This window comes from Raphanus sativus, chromosome 3, assembly GCF_000801105.2.
Source record: "Raphanus sativus cultivar WK10039 chromosome 3, ASM80110v3, whole genome shotgun sequence".
Taxonomy (NCBI): Eukaryota; Viridiplantae; Streptophyta; class Magnoliopsida; order Brassicales; family Brassicaceae; genus Raphanus; species Raphanus sativus.
The window spans coordinates 4,200,029-4,216,759 of NC_079513.1; the positions used below are offsets into that span (position 1 = coordinate 4,200,029).

At 28.5% G+C, this 16,731-nt stretch overlaps 1 protein-coding gene across 1 annotated transcript; it reads right to left on the minus strand.

Annotated features, from left to right (window-relative positions):
• Window positions 1–6,927: 6,927 nt before the first annotated feature.
• LOC108847926 (protein DMR6-LIKE OXYGENASE 1) lies at window positions 6,928–14,769 on the minus strand. Its single transcript, XM_018621301.2, has 3 exons — window positions 14,393–14,769; window positions 7,404–7,973; window positions 6,928–7,329 (listed from the first exon to the last, which is right to left on the minus strand). Exons 1-3 carry the CDS (start codon window positions 14,618–14,620, stop codon window positions 7,075–7,077), a joined length of 1,053 nt encoding a protein of 350 aa, XP_018476803.1. The 5' UTR covers window positions 14,621–14,769; the 3' UTR covers window positions 6,928–7,074.
• Between the last annotated feature and the right edge of the window lie 1,962 nt (window positions 14,770–16,731).

The window sequence follows — 16,731 nt, forward strand, 5'->3', positions numbered from 1 at the left end:
GTTGGATAAACATATAAATATGATAAAATTTCATGCTAATCATTACCAGTTAAATATAAAACTGAAATATATGTAGTCAAGTGGGTTATGACCAGTGAATTTAAATGTGTCATGCACTATTTGATGTATACTTCTTATTCAAAAAATAATTTCACAAATAGCATATGTAAAGGGTTCCAATCTTCGTATCTATAAATTGTGAATCTTTTATAATGTTTTTAATAATAGTTAATGCTTTGAAATAATGTACTGAGAATATGTGGTTGATATTCAATTTGCACTGATTTCATTTAAATATATATGGTAAATAATCTAGCCATATAATCTAACAGAAAGACAATTACATTTTCAAAATGAAAATAAAATTTCACTACAAGAACTTAAAATAATTTCTTTTACCGATATTATTTTAATATTGATTCACTACAAGTTATTAGTTCTCCAAAATACGTGTTGAATAAAAACTAACATAAATATTTTCCCACAAATTATATTGACTAGCAGTTTTGATAAATTTTCAAACTTATTACATTAGTTGAATACGTAAAAATGATTAGTGTCAAATCTTATGGTTGAAATTTTAACAAATATTTTTTTTGTCAGAAACTTTAACAACATACTAAAACTTTGAATTTATGCTTTAACTTTGCTGACCAAGTTATCTACAAAACGAAATAAGGTGATGACACAAATTACCAAAACCAACAGAAAATATCTAAAATTCGAAATGGATGGTAAAATAAATGAGAAGAGATTCACTGAAAGTAGAATCTTAGAGGATACGATTTTCTCTAAATGCCTAAATGGTATTTTTGAGAAATCCAACGAACTTGCGTGGCTATATAATGTCATAGTAGTTGTGATGATAGTCTCTCTTACTGGAAAACTCTTTCTTTTCAAAAGTCCATCCTCGTTGGAACTAGTTAGGATCCTGAAACTTCAGAAAACACTAAACAGTGTCATGAAAGACTTGGAATATGAGAAAGAGCGTGCGAAGGTAAATTTTCAATTTTTATATAGGTTATATTTTCTAGTTTAAATACTCCATTTGTTTCATAATATATGATGTTTTAGATTAGTACACAAAGATTAATAAAAAAAATTAATAAATTTACATTCTTCTAAAAAGGACTTTCAAATATATAATATTAAAATTATTCAAACAATTATAAGAAAATCCTAAAGTGTTATTAATTGAACAGTTCTTAATAAATTTAAAATTAACCTTAAAACCTCAAAACATCGTATATTTTGAAATGGCCGAAAAATCTTCTAAGACATCATAAAATTGTCCAAACACAATTGAACCTATGCATTTGAACTAAACCTTAGTAGTGGCCTATTATGCTCAATCATATTATTAATTATATATTTTTATCTGTTTGATATTTGACTGTTTGAAAAATAATTTATTTATTTTAGGTTCTCGAGAAAACGCATCAAGAGTTCCTTCAAAATTATGAAGTGAAGGAGATCAAAAATATGAAAATGGATGAAGCGATTACTTTCAGAGATAATCTTAAATCTCTACAAGAGATTTTAAAGCGTAAAAAGATGGATATTGAAGATTTATCATCTCAAAAAGAATAACTAGAAGAGAAAAATTTAATGTATAAGATATATTACTATATATCATATAATATCTTCCCTTCAAAATATATGCAATTATCCAGTTTATTATAATAAATAATAGAAATTCAAATAGTTATATTTATCTTTTTGGTCAAATTTTCATTATGAATTGTGTTTTATTCTATTTATTTTTTGGTTTGTATCATCGTGGACACTTAAATTGGTAAAACATATCTATTGAGTTTTGGTACATTATATTTTTCTGAAGATAAAAATTGGGAATGGTGGTTGGTTGTTATCCTGTAGCAAATGTTAAGGGTTCGAATCAGTTTATCTCCAATTTATAAAAAAATTGTCAACTTATTAACAAGAATTTATGTTTTGAAATAATGTACTGATAATATGTGGTTAATGTATACTGCAACGCGCATTGATTTCCATTTAAGTGTATAATATAACTTATTAAAAGGAAATTTGCATTTTCAACTCCAATAAATTAATGATAAGTATATAAAATAATAATTTTAATCAATATGACTTTAATATTGATTCACCACAAGTTATTAATCATCCAAAATACGTGTTGAATAAAATTGAAAACAAATATTTTTCCATTATTTACACTTGAACCACTTTTAACTTCTTTTTTGCCTTGTCAGTTAGTAAAAAAAATAAAGCTGCCGTTGTTTCATGACATTCGCAAGTTTCCAAACTATTTGAGTTATTTACGTACTCTCACTCGATGATCTATAATTTCTTATGGGTTTATCCATTACGTCAAAAAGATGAACTTTTTTTTTCAAAATCTAAGCACTTCTTGTCTTATGTCAAAAATCAATTCCATACTAATATTCATGTTCTGAAGTGTGATAATGGTGGAGAGTACGACAACCAAATTTTTCATACTTTATTTGACTAGAAGGACATACTATTACGATTCTCCTGCCCTCATATTTCTCACAAAAACAGAAAATCAGAAAGAATGATCTGAACTCTCAACAGCTCATTTATGCTATTTTGTTCAAGACAAACTTTCTTCTGAATTTTGGGTAGAAGCTCTTCATGTAGCTGTTCACATTGAGAACATCCTTCTATGTGTTTCCCTAGCCAATCAAAAACCATTCTCAAAACTTTTCAACCAAATCCCCAAAACAGATCAATTACACGTTTTCAGGTGCTTGCCAAATATGAACCATTCAAGATATCTCAAAACTCTCACCTTGATTAACACCATGTCTTTTTCTCGGCTATCCATCTCAACAAAAAAGGGTATCGATATCTCGATCTAAAGATAAACAATATTATAATCTCTTGACATGTCTTCTTCAATGAGAATGTGTTTCTGACTTCTGTAAAAGAATAATAAGCTTCATCATATCAGTTCCTTGATGGAAAAGAGGATACTTTCCGTGTTTTTAAAGCGATTGTTATAGACGACATAATATTTTAATAAAATAGAATTGACGCCTTGCATTGTCAGTGACCACACCCAAGTAATTCAGGAAGACCCGGTGTGGTTTCAACTGGGGTCATATGATCAGAAGAAAACAGAGGAGTAAGCTCCAAAGAATTAGAAGCAGACACATGAGATGATGATACCAGAATTGATTCATATTTTTATAAATTTTTTAGTGATATTTTTAAACATAAAGAGATAGATTATTTAGATATTTTTAGGTTCCTACGAACATACTTGGATAAAGAAGAGCCCGACTCAAATCCTGCCAGAAATTTATAATACTCGAATGTGGATCCCCTAGACTATATTTGAGAAGTGATTTTGCCACATGTCTTCTCTACAATCATTCTCACAAAAATAATATGACATGGCTACTAAAATTGATGACATGTCTTATAGATTAATATGACATGGACAATTATATTTAATGTTGATTTATATTTTTGGTAAACTTTTTATAATATGGTAATAACTCATATATTACATTTATTTTCGATTTAATATTTTTGTACTTTTTAAAAATATGGTAATAACTCATAAAGTATCATTAAAATAAATATGGCATTTCAAATTTCGAAATATCATTTAAATTAAAAATATTTCAAAAATATATACATATTTTTAGAAAATTATAAACATTAAATCATAAAATCAAATTAAATCGTAAAATCATTAGTTTCTTATATATATCTACAGATTTTATAAATATTTTTTAATTTTAGTTTTTGACAATTATGAAATTTTACATCCCCTAAACTATATTTGAGAAGTGATTTTGCCACATGTCTTCTCTACAATCATTTTCACAAAAATCTCCTAGACTATATTTGAGAAGTGATTTTGACATGTGTCTTCACCACATTCATTCTCACTAAATAAATATGACATGGCACGAAAAACAGATGACATGGCTCTTAGAAAAAAACGACATGGCGTCAGACTATTTTTGAAATGTATAATTTCCTTATGGCTTTAGAAAAAATGACATGGCGTCAGACTATTTTTGAAATATATAATTTCCTTATAAATATTTATATTTTTTTGTAAGAATTTTAAATATGGTAATGACTAATAACTCATATGTCGTTATTAATATAAATTTACATATAAATACTTATTTGATAAAGCTATTAAATTTATTAATAACTCAAATATCACTATTAAAGTAATATATATCACATAATGAAAACAAACTAAATAAGATTCAAAATATATATTTTTTCATTAACTTATATATACTATCTATACATATTTTTTTACCAAAATTAATTGTAAATGGGCCTCAACAAATAGAAAACTAAAATAGCACTAATCAATTTTTTGATAGATAAATGATTAAAAGTTTATTTAATTTTCGCTTTTCATCAGATTAATTAATAAATAGATTTCTAAGATTAACATATTTTAACCAAGATAAAAAATCTCAAAATTATTAGAATTTATATTTATATATATGCATATATTTAAAACTAGATGATAATATATATATATATATTTAAAAATAAGTAATCATTAAATATAATACAATATACTTAAAATATTTTTATAAAATGTAACATAACTTTGAAATTTAAATAAAATCAAATTGAATAGTTAAACCAAATCAAGAGAAATAAGACTACAAAAATAAATTTATGATTTTTTAAACCGTCGAAATTAAAATATGTAAATAGTAATGTTAAAATATAAATTATATATTTTGAAATGAAATAAAATATTATTATTAAAATTATTAATTCTGCGCACGGCGCATGAAAACACCTAGTTAGTTTTGAAATAAAATAAAAACTCTGTACCCGAAAAAATAATATGTATCCAAATGTGTACATGAATGACCATGTCTAACTGATAATATAAACAAAAAATATTACTTGATTAAACTGGTTTGAATTCTTGTCACTAATGAAATAATTTTACTCAAACATGTGAAATTGCTATGGTTAACTCATAAATAAATAACGTCAAATTATCATGGTAAATGCAATTAATGAAGTAGTTTGAAAGAGTGAAAACGAATATAAAACATGTAAGTTCTGCTTTGTTCTTCTGTAATAAATGATGTTGAATTATTTGGAAAAGATTATAAATGAAGTTGTTAAAATTAGTTTTAAAAAAAAAGAACCAAGAAGATACACTATATGAAATCACTTAAAATTAGGTAAGTAATATTCTGTACTTTAGCTTTGATAGAATAGATAAAAAATAAATGACGTCGAATTACTATGGTAAATACAACTAATGAAAGAAGTTTGAAAGAGTGAAAAAGAATTTTTTTGGTCTCGTTTATTATGCTATTATTTATAAAATAATTGAATCTGATGAAATAATATAACCCAAACTACGTAATAACAAAAAAAAAGGCAACTTAGAATAAAATTAGGAAAAAAAGTTAATGATATTTTCTTTTCATGTCTCATCAAATGAAATTAAAGAAAATTAAAAATATATTGATTAAAAACCAGAACTAAAAGTAATACCTAATAAAACATTTTTTATAAAAATATTCAAAGATAAAAGATATAAAATCTCTTTGCTTCAAAAATGAAAGTTTTAGTATTTTCATACATATTAAAGAAGCATATAAATATTGATTATTGATATATTAATTTGAAAGAAAAAATATCTCCAAATATTTAACAAATATAATTTAAATAAACATAATCTTTTAAAAATTACAATTTATCAATAAACAATGTTAAAATGTAAAATAATTTTTAAAGAAACTTTTTAGAAAAACGTGGATTATTTTGAGACATAAATACTATATACTGAAAACATTAATAAAATAAAAATAAAAATGTGGAAACTTAAGAAAAAATATTTCCAGAACTACAGAAAGTCCTCAAATACAAAACAAATAATAATATGAAAATTATATATTTACATAATATAAACGAGAGACATAATATAATATAATTGAAAAATAATAAAATAAATAAACTAAATGATTTACAACGTTAAAATGAAAATAATCTCATAGAACTATTTCAACATCATATTATGAAATTCAGATTTTGCAATAAAATTTGGGGCTGAATATCAAAATATCAAACAATTTCGACCGAAATGGTTATAAAAACGAATAAAAGATACAACCGTTTACACATAATATATAATCGTACTTTTGAAATAAAATATATAATGAAGATAAATTTCTGAGGGAAGCGTATACCAACCACTAGTAATATATACATGATACTATAATTCATGTTTAAGACATAAAATACAAGAATATAATTTACCGTATGTAAATCAAAACATTTCTCTAATTTTTAGCATTCATAATATTAAAATTATTTTAACATGGAAAACTCATTAAAGGTATTTATATTCTGAAAATATTTTTAAAAATCGTAATCTTGTAAAATTATTATACAAAATATAAAAAATTGTAAATATTTATACTTATATTTAGATAATCTTAAAATACAAAACTAAGACATTAGTAATAACCAATCAATTTTTGTAGATATTTAAATATTTAAATTTGTTATTCAATGTAAGAATAAGACTAATCCATTTTCTAATTACTCAGCCTATTTAAAATTTATTTGCAGTATAGTAATTTAATTTAGGTCGATTCATTAGGCTACTAAATAATTATCATGAGTTAGATGTTTTTAAACAAAACAAAACCAACAAGCCTAAATTTAAAAAAAAAAATTTAAATACATACAAATTGTATAAAATTATTATTTATATTAAGTTAAACTAACTTTAAATGCATTCAGGGTGAACAAAAAAATAGTTTATAGTTTTCTTAAAAATTAATGAACTGAAAATCAAAAATAATAAATAGAAATTAACTAGTTATTAAATAAATGATTGAAGTTATTATTTCTGCTTATGCTTATGAAGCAGGAAACTATCTAGCATAGTTTGAAAACCCATACTAGTGGTGGAAGTTTGTTTCATTATTCAAGCAGAATTGCTATATATTATTCATTAGAAACAAAACTGATCTTGAACCATCCTTATTACATAATTCGCTTAGAGAGGGGTTTTGGATTGACGTACAATACCAAAAGGACCAGTAGCACTCTTTAGGTTGTTGAAGCTTTGAAAGCGTCGAGACAGCTCGCAGTAGCGAGAGATCTGTCCCAAAACTTGTCCCAATACTCAACAAACGGAAAGCTTTTGTAAACAGCAGGAGAGGCTTGTCCATTGATCAGCTCTTGTGCTGGACCAATCACTGCATCTGTAGATGGAAAATAGAATGTTGGAATTGATAACCGCTCCTTATCGGTGTTCACGACAGCTCTGTGAAGCACACTCTTGTATTTTTCATTGCTAATGACCTTGAAGGAAGAGTTCAAACAACACAATTTAGCACAGGAGAGTGAGGAAACAGAGGAATATAGATTGATCTAACCTGCACTTGGTCACCGATATTGACAGTGAAAGTGTTGGGGATAGGATAAACAGCTACCCACTTATCGTCCTTAAAGACTTGCAAACCAGAGACTTGGTCCTGAAGAAGGACAGTGATAGCCGTTGGATCTTTATGGCCAGGAAGTCCGTAAGTTAGCTCAGGCTCAGGACACGGAGGATAGTAGTTAAAGGCCATGTGCTGAGCGTGTGTGCCTAATCTATTGCTTATATGGTCCCTTTCAAGTCCTAAGCTCTCAGATATTGCCTCAAGAAGTCTCAAAACCAACGCTCTAACGCTTGTGGCGTATTCGGCTGTGATCTCTTTGAAAGAGACAGGATTTTCAGGCCACTCGTCAATAAAATCCTTGACAGGAAAGCAATGGAGTCGAAGGTAGTCTCTCCAGTTCAAGATTTTGTCAGCGCTGACATTGAAACTGGTAGAGACCCTCGTCGTCTTTGTTGAATCTGCCGAGTAATATTTCATCCTTTCGCTCTCCGGTTGATGGAAAAACTCTCTTGCTACGGCTAGCATTTTATCAACGGTTGACTCCGGTACTCCATGATTCTTTATCTTCAACATACCAAAAACAAGAAAAAAATGAGGCAGTGTAATCGTAGTGTAATACATAATATGTAAGATTTGAACTGAAGTAACAAAACAAAATAAACTTTTATAACAGATTTCTGTCCTTCGGTTTTATTTTGGTTGTGTGTTAATATCTTCTGTAATGGTTGGAAAGTGTTGATATGCCTTGAATCTCGTTTGACCCGATAAGACGTCAAACGGTATATGATCACTTTTATATTAGTCATAATATTGTATTATTCATCCTCATCGGACATAAGCCTGTTACTCCGTCAGCTATAGGTTTTAGACGTGGGATATTCTTTTTTTTTTTGTCAATATACACTTCTATATATATCTTATGTTTTTGTAACTTCAATCTATAAACCGAAATTTCCTCCGATGAGAGGATTTTTTTGGTCGTGGGCATATCTAGTTGGAGAACCATGTCATAAGTATATGTGTCAGTTATGTCGTTTTACTTAGTCAAAACTGAGTCAGTTGGAAACAAAGATCTTTTCTTGGAATTAACCATCTAAATATTTACCTGGTACCATTCTTTGATTTATTGATTGCAGACTGTATAACATGGAAAAACCAAAGTGAATTGATCTTGTGAGAGTGTTGAAGGATCCAAAACTGGCCTCCAACATTAATCTACTTAAATCTTTTGTATAGAGACTTGGTATAAACTGAATCGGATTTCTCGTTCATGTCTGAAAAGACAATTCTGTGTGAGTATGGTTCTCCTATCTCATCCTTTCAATCTTAAAAAATCAGAGAAAAGTTTGAGATGGTTCCTGTGGAGTAAAGGGTAAGAAATTTTCTCCATACCCCATTATTTTACTTCGAATGGAAAATCACAGAGAGCTGGTAGCGAGTAGGTACCAAAAATTTCATGTAACCTCATTATTTACCTACACCTTTGTAATGTAAAGAAGAACGAGAAAGAAAAAGAGAAATTGAATGAGAAAAATGAGAAAAGAGAGAGGAAAGGAACAAGAGTAAGATTGTTTGTGTGATCAGAAGCCTGAATGGATAAGAGTCCATGTGTCTTGTGATCAATACTCCCTGGATTAGACTGCACCTTAAGCTCTTAAAGGTCTTTGGTGGTGAGTTTGGATATCTAGTATGAGTTGTAGGCTGAAACGGTTTGGTACTAATTAGTGTGGCTTGCAACATGTAATGGTAAAAGTGATGGTCCTAAATGATATGTGAGTTTCTATGTTTACAGACCTATTTTATAGTGTGTCTTCTGTTTTGATTGAGGGCAAGTTAGAGATAAGTATGGGGGAGTTTCTATATCATAGTTTTTATAGTTCTTTGAACATGATATAAGTCTTATTTTAGAGTCATTATTATATGTTTCAAGTCATTTTAGAGTCTTTGTAGGTTCAAGTACATTTTGGACGATTTTGGAGATTCAGAAAAAAAATTGGAGCATGAAGATAATTGGAGCTGAAAAGCTGAAGTCAGAGCATATAGTTGTTGGTGGTGTCGATCAAAACCCATAAATGGTGTCGGTCACACCTATGTTATTCAGCAAATCAACAAGTGTTTTAATGAAGTTTCAAGAATCACAACTTTGACTTAAAAGTATGTAGTATTTGCAAAGGAGTCCTGTACGTGTTTCTACCCTATATCATCTATTATAAAATCATTGTTTAACTTAAGCTTATTTTATATCAGAGAGCTTTGGAGAGACAATTCAGATAAATCCTTTAGAGAAAATATTTTAAACTTTTTTATCTCTTTTTGATTTATTATTATTGCAATTTATTCAGAATATGATTTGTGTTTATGCTATCATGTCTTAGGAAACTACTTGTTAGATTTGTGAGATATCGAACAAAATCCCACATCAGATATTAGACAAAGGAAAGTCTAATATATAAAGAGATGTACAACTCTAATTAATATGAGGCCTTTTGGAGTAGAAACCAAAAGTAAATTCATGCGGGCTTGCCATTAAGGTTCAAAGTGGACAATATCGTACTAATAATCGGATAAACAGAGTTGGACATGGGCTTTCACAATCCCAATAATTGGTATCAGAGCGGTTTGACGAAGAGATGCAAAAAGACCAAAATACCCTTTAAGTAAGAATGGGTAGAAGAAGAAAAAAAAAAGTCTGTTTGCAGAAACGTCAGAAGATCATGAAACATGTGATGTGATGTTAGGAAACACACAAGAGATGAGTTGTGGTTCTTAGTTTGAGGGGGAGAATGTGAGATATCAAACAAATTCCCACATCGGATAGACAAAGGAAAGTCTAATATATAAAGAGATGTCCAACTCTAATTAATATGAGGCCTTTTGGGATGGAAACCAAAAGTAAATCCATGCGGGCTTGCCATTAAGGTCCAAAGTGGACAATATCGTACTAATCGGATAAACAGAGTTGGACATGGACTTTCACAATCCCAATACGATTCAAGGTTCTTCAAAAGTTGATGAATTGTAGATTGAATTGTTAGGGTTATATTATATTCTTCATCTTGATTGTTAATGTTAGATTTGGATTTGCAACCTGAATATAGATTTCAAGAATAATTGATAAATACAAGAGTGTTATTGATTACCTGAACTAATCTTTAATGAGATAAATACTTATCTGAATAGAGATTTAGTTTATAGATTTAACTAACTTATCAAACATTATCTTAATGCTTATCTTAACTGGTTAAATTTGCAAAGAGATTTGAAATTTTAGGATGTAGATGTAGATTATCTTTGCAACAAAAATTGATACATTGATTTGATTGATATGATCTGAGTTCTATAACCGTTTTTCATAAACCCTTTGCAATTTATCCATTGCAATTTTAATTTACTTGCGAATTTCCATGAGTCTAGCGTATTTTCTAGCGTATTTTTGAATCGATTAAGATAACTCATCCCAGGCAAATCCCTCACAAATTTGATAGGGACTTGCGGTAGCTTTCTCAGTAACCATTTACTTAAAAAGTTTCTAGTTGACATCTGCAACACTCGCAAATTTGCGAGGAGTGATACTCCTAACCAAAATTTTGAGGCAATATATTCCCTCACAAATTTGTGAGGCAGTTGTGAGCAATTTTGATTTGGGAGTAACGAGTAACGAGAAAATGGATTCTGCAAATCACACTAGTTATTGTAGTACACAGAACAATTAACCTTTAACGGAATTGTTAATTCCAGTATCAGAATTTTTAACCTCCGTTATCAAGAAAATGGTGCCATCTTGATAACATATGCAGTATATTTTAAGATAGATGAAAAATCAAAAAATCTAAATAGATTTGGAAAATTATGGTATGTCGATGTCGTTCTCTAACTCTGGCGACAAACTCCATCGATTTCTAAGAGAATAACATGTATTTTTCGTGTTGGATTGATATGAGAGAGCCACTTTTGGGAATGTGAACACTCTTTTTCTATAAAGATGGTTCAAATTGCAAGCTTTTCAATGAATTAATACAAGATAAAAAGGAGCTAGCAAGGGTTATCCAATCTTGGGCAGATTGATGCACGTTCTACAGTCGTAAAGTTGGTTTCAAGGATATGAATCATGCAATTTTTGTTGGTATGTGAATCACAACACCTAGCGTTGTTGGAGGTGAAAGATACCATCAAGGGAAAGAAATAGGAATTTTATTTTTTGATCATCTGAAAACATTTAAGAAAGAAGATATTTTGTACTTAAAAGATGTTGTGAGAGCACTAACTCGTTAGATAACAAAGATGGTCAAAAAGTTATCTTCAAAAATCAGATAACCTATGTTGTCTCTAGGCCTCGGCAAATAAACCGGCCGAATCGAAATACTCAAAATCGGAACCAGACCAAACCCTCAAATACCTTAATGTTTCCTATATTTGTATATATGAAATAATTGAACCGAGAACCGAACAGATACCTAACCATATAAAATATTAATTATATGTAATATAACTAAATATATGATTGAAAAATATCAAAAAAATATCAAAAAAATATTTGAAAATAACTAAAATATTATAAATTACCAGAACTACCTGAAAGTATCCATAACTATCTGGATTTTATCCAAAATATCCAAAATAATTTAAAATATCTGAATTTTTAATCTTAATAATCTCAATTTTTGATATTTTACCTTAAATAACCGATATTTTATCCGAATTATAAAAACCAGAACCCAAAACCAAAACAGAACCAATTTTTGGATATTTTCCGGTTCCTAATTTTACTATCTGAACCAAACAGAATCTGAAGCTATCCGAACCGAACTGAAAATAGGTCAGATAATAAATGGATCCTATAACCCCTTATTCGAACTACCTGATACATGAAATATTTGAACCGATACCCAAAATACCCAGACCTAGTTGTCTCTCTCTACCAACAACGATATAACCTCATTTTCTAATTTGATCTGGGAATTTATTGTTTGCTTTAAAATATATCACATGTTATTTCAAAACGACACTGTTTTAATTAATCGAAAACGAAACCATTTATTAGGTATCAGGGTTGACAATTATGACATCATAGTTAATTACTATGTTTATGGAGTTAAATGTTCCATTTGTTAAAATGGAGGCAAAGAATATTCCCAGATGAAGAGTTTAATGTGACAAATATACCAGTTTGTTGGGTTAAATTGCTTAGTGGAAAACATTAATAAAATTATTCTATTAAAAAAAAGTACAAAATAATATTTGTCTATTTGTAAGTGATTTTTTACAGATTTTCATTTTTTTAACTAATTTTAATAATTTCATTTATTGATTTTTCTAATTAATTTAACAGTAATTATTACAAAGTATAAAACCTAACTTACCTATTTTTAAGTGTTTTTCACATTTTTCAATTTTCCTAACTATTTCATTAACTATATTTACTATAATAATTGGATATTATTTATTTTACGTGTTAACTATAATAATTTTAAAAAATTACATGAAATTGTTTTATCTTTAACAAAATTTCAAACCGGTTAACAAATAATTTTTTATTTTTTTATATAATCAGTTAAACATGGAAATCCAAATATCCATTCGTGTAAGAATTATTTTTTTGGATATCATTTTTGGGGATTTTAAAATTAAACTCCATTCAACTATATAAATTTTTAGACATGGTTCGAATCAGATGTTTCCTGATCCAGATATCTTCGTAGAAATATGAAAATATCGAAATAATCTATGTATTTAAAATATCATTAGATAATTCATAAAAAACACTAAAAATTAAAATCTGTGCGACCACGTAGATCAATTTCTAGTTGAATTTTTTTCTTTTTTTCTAGTTGAATTTAAGTAATGTAAAATAGAAGAATCATTAATTTTCGTTTCCTAATTTAAATCGGTGACCAGGGTCTAGCCGAATCATCAGGTGGATGAGTAACTCAACCAGCGTCTCTTTTAATTTTTATCAATTACTATTTTTCTATATTTAAAAAACATAATATAACTTGCATTTACTTTATTTCCTTTTATAAAAAATATTAAATCTAAAATAACACAATGCTATTGGTTGGTGAACCTAAAGGTTCACCCTAGGGAGTGAACCCAAAAATAACTCTTAATTCACGCCCTAAAACCTTATGTAATCAACCCCACGCCTCTACACGTGGCTTAAGAAGTAAATTTTGACCCAAAAAAAAAAGAACAGCGTAGCATAGGAGTGGGCGTTCGGATATTCGTTCAGGTTTCGGTTCGGATCTATTCGAATTTCGGATTTTTGGGATCAAAGATTTCAGTCCCATTCGGGTATTTTTAAATTTCGGTTCGCGTTCTGTCGGATCCTTACGGATTCGATTAGGATCCGAATAACCAGTTTAAATTATTTTCAAAATTTTAAAATTCACTATATACTTTAAACTTCTCAAAATTTATAAACAAAATAATATATTTATATAAATCTCAATAGCTTGTGTCAAAGTACCAAAACTTAACATATTAATTGGTTTGATTTGGATATTTGGATAGAAAATCAATACATATTTTATGTATTTTTGGTGTTTTGAATATACTTTAACTTATTTAGACATGTACTTTTGACTATTTATATATTTTTTCAAGTATTTTGGATAATTTAAAAGTATTATATATATTTTAGATGTTTTTAATATACATTCAGTCTAAAAATAGTTAAATATATATATATATATATATATATATATATATATATATTAATCTATTTCGGATACGTTCGGGTATCCAAAATATTTTGGTTCGGATCGGATTCAGTTTTGGTTCTTTAAATATCAAAAATTTGAACCTATTGGGATATTTAATTAATTTTAGTTTGAATTTGGTACTATATTTTTGGATTGGATTCGGTTTGGTTCTTCGGGTTCGGTTTTTTTGCCCCGCCGAAGCGTAGCATAGTGTTTCGCGATAAAGCAGAGCAACATATTAATTCGAGTAAATTTGAAGCTGAGACACTAGACCGGAGTTACCTGGAAGAAGCCATAAGTGGAACATGCATAAGCTATTTGACGGATAATCTCGACTCGATTGGGTCCATGGAGATCTCGAAGATCGATCAGAGGAATAGTATCGCTGGAAGTCTCGACCTGCGACAATTTTGGTCGGTCAGAGATGGGTCGGACGTACGTTGAAGGGATATGATTAACGGAGGATGCGAAATCGGACACCAATGGATTTGATGCTAAAGGAGCTGCCATAATTGGGTATGAAATGAAATGATCTTTGCTAAGTTCGAGAGCTAGATATGACTAACGGAGGATGCGAAATCGACAATAAGGGATTTGATGTTAGAGAAGCTGACATAATTGGTATGAAATGAAACGATCTTTGCTAAGTTCGAGAACTAGATATGGGAGCTAAGTCACAGAGATGATATACTATATAATAACGTGTAATGCGTGTTGATGTGTACGTATCATCTCACGATTATCAAGGTATGATGTCATAAATATGACGTCACCTTCCATATGATTGTAGCCGCTATACACGTACGTTCACAATACAAAACTAACACTTGTACAATTCATATGTCGTAATTCATACGTGGTGAGGGGTGTTCAGCTGTCGTATTTACTTTAATTTCTATGATAAAAAAGTTGCTATTTTGGCCATGGGCTCGACCTCTCTTGTATATTACTCTTTAAAAACAATCGATTTTTTTTTTTGTAATGCATGGTTGGGTTTCGATGTATTCTTCAGATAACATCGACCCTAAACCCTAGTCCAGTTATCACTTAAGGTTAAATAAAAGTGCTGCAAGCCTGCAAGACGACGCAAAGGAACAAATAGGAACGAAAGCAAAACTGTTTTGTTTCTAATTTTTAATTAGGGTTTTAACTTCGTTTAAAATAGAAACTTACTTATATCTATACTATTAAAAGAGAAGCAGTCTTGAAAAGTCGACTTATACAAGTTGTTTTGGACCCATGAAGATTGGGCATGTATATATTTTTAGTCGATTCTGATTTGGAAGCAAGTAATTATTAGTTAGAAGCATAGTCTGTATTTTCCATTGCTAGTGAAACAAGTATAATTTCAACGAGAAGAAGAGATTGACTAGGTAATAATCATGAAAATAAACAAATAATGTCATATCAATAAGTTTTTTATATTTTTATTTGGATGACATAATAAAAATTCCATAAAAGTTTAAGGAATCACAATTTTATGTAATATTAAAACCTATATCAGAAATTTAATCAAAAATTTGTGTTTTTATCAGATCAATTATTAAATCGCGGGTTAATAGCGAGTTTTTGGGTTTTTACTAGATTCTATCAAATTTTCAATGTTCAATCTACTTTATTAAAAAGGAAGGAGTTTTGATAAATCTACCAATAAAAGTTGTTTTGAAGTTTTCTTTTTTTGGTTTTACACTCTATATTATAAATATGCTAAGCCATCCAACGATTAGTTCCTATATTTATGCATTTCATCATTTATTATCTTTACATTTATTTTATCGCCACACTATTTCAAAATCTATTACCCATATTTTTTTTACCTAAAGGTCAAAATTAAATGCCTCCAAACTACACTATTACCATACATGCATACACACATTTCATCGTAGTGATCTCAGGCTGTCAGCGTTTGTTTGACATCCTTTTCTGGGAAATCAAGATTCATCAAAGACAATAAAGTGTCGTCATTCTCACGCAGAAAGAGAAGAAATGGAATACATGTGTGTAGTTTTAGTTGATGCTGCTTATATTTTCCTTTTACTGGACTTTAGATTGTATTTTAGTTTGTATATATGTATATGCTGGCCTATTTAGGATTTAAATATTAATATTAATATGAACGACAAAAAGAAACACTAATAGCTTTTACAATATTATCGATGTATTGATATTGTAGTTGTTACAAAACTGTATAATACATTTTATATCAAGCATAATACTATATAATATGGAAATTCTTAGCTTTTTATAATTTAGATTATATCTCAACATCCAGTAATACTGCAGACGGTTTATGTACGTGTTTTTATTTGAAAACATATGTTACCGAAATTATTATACAAAAAAAACTAAATTTAGTTAAAACATTTTATTTAGTTTAAAATAGTATACCCGGCGCTGATACTGAAAGTATATTATAAAACTACATAAATAAAATTTCAAATATTAATTTTTTAAAATTAATTCTTCAAATATCTACACAAACAATCTAACAAAATTTTGAAAATTGATTCATTTTCTTTCAAATATATATGTAAACAAACTATATCTATACTATGAAAAAGAAATCATTACCAAAAAATCTACTTAAAAAAGTTGTTGGACCATTTCACTAACTAATTATT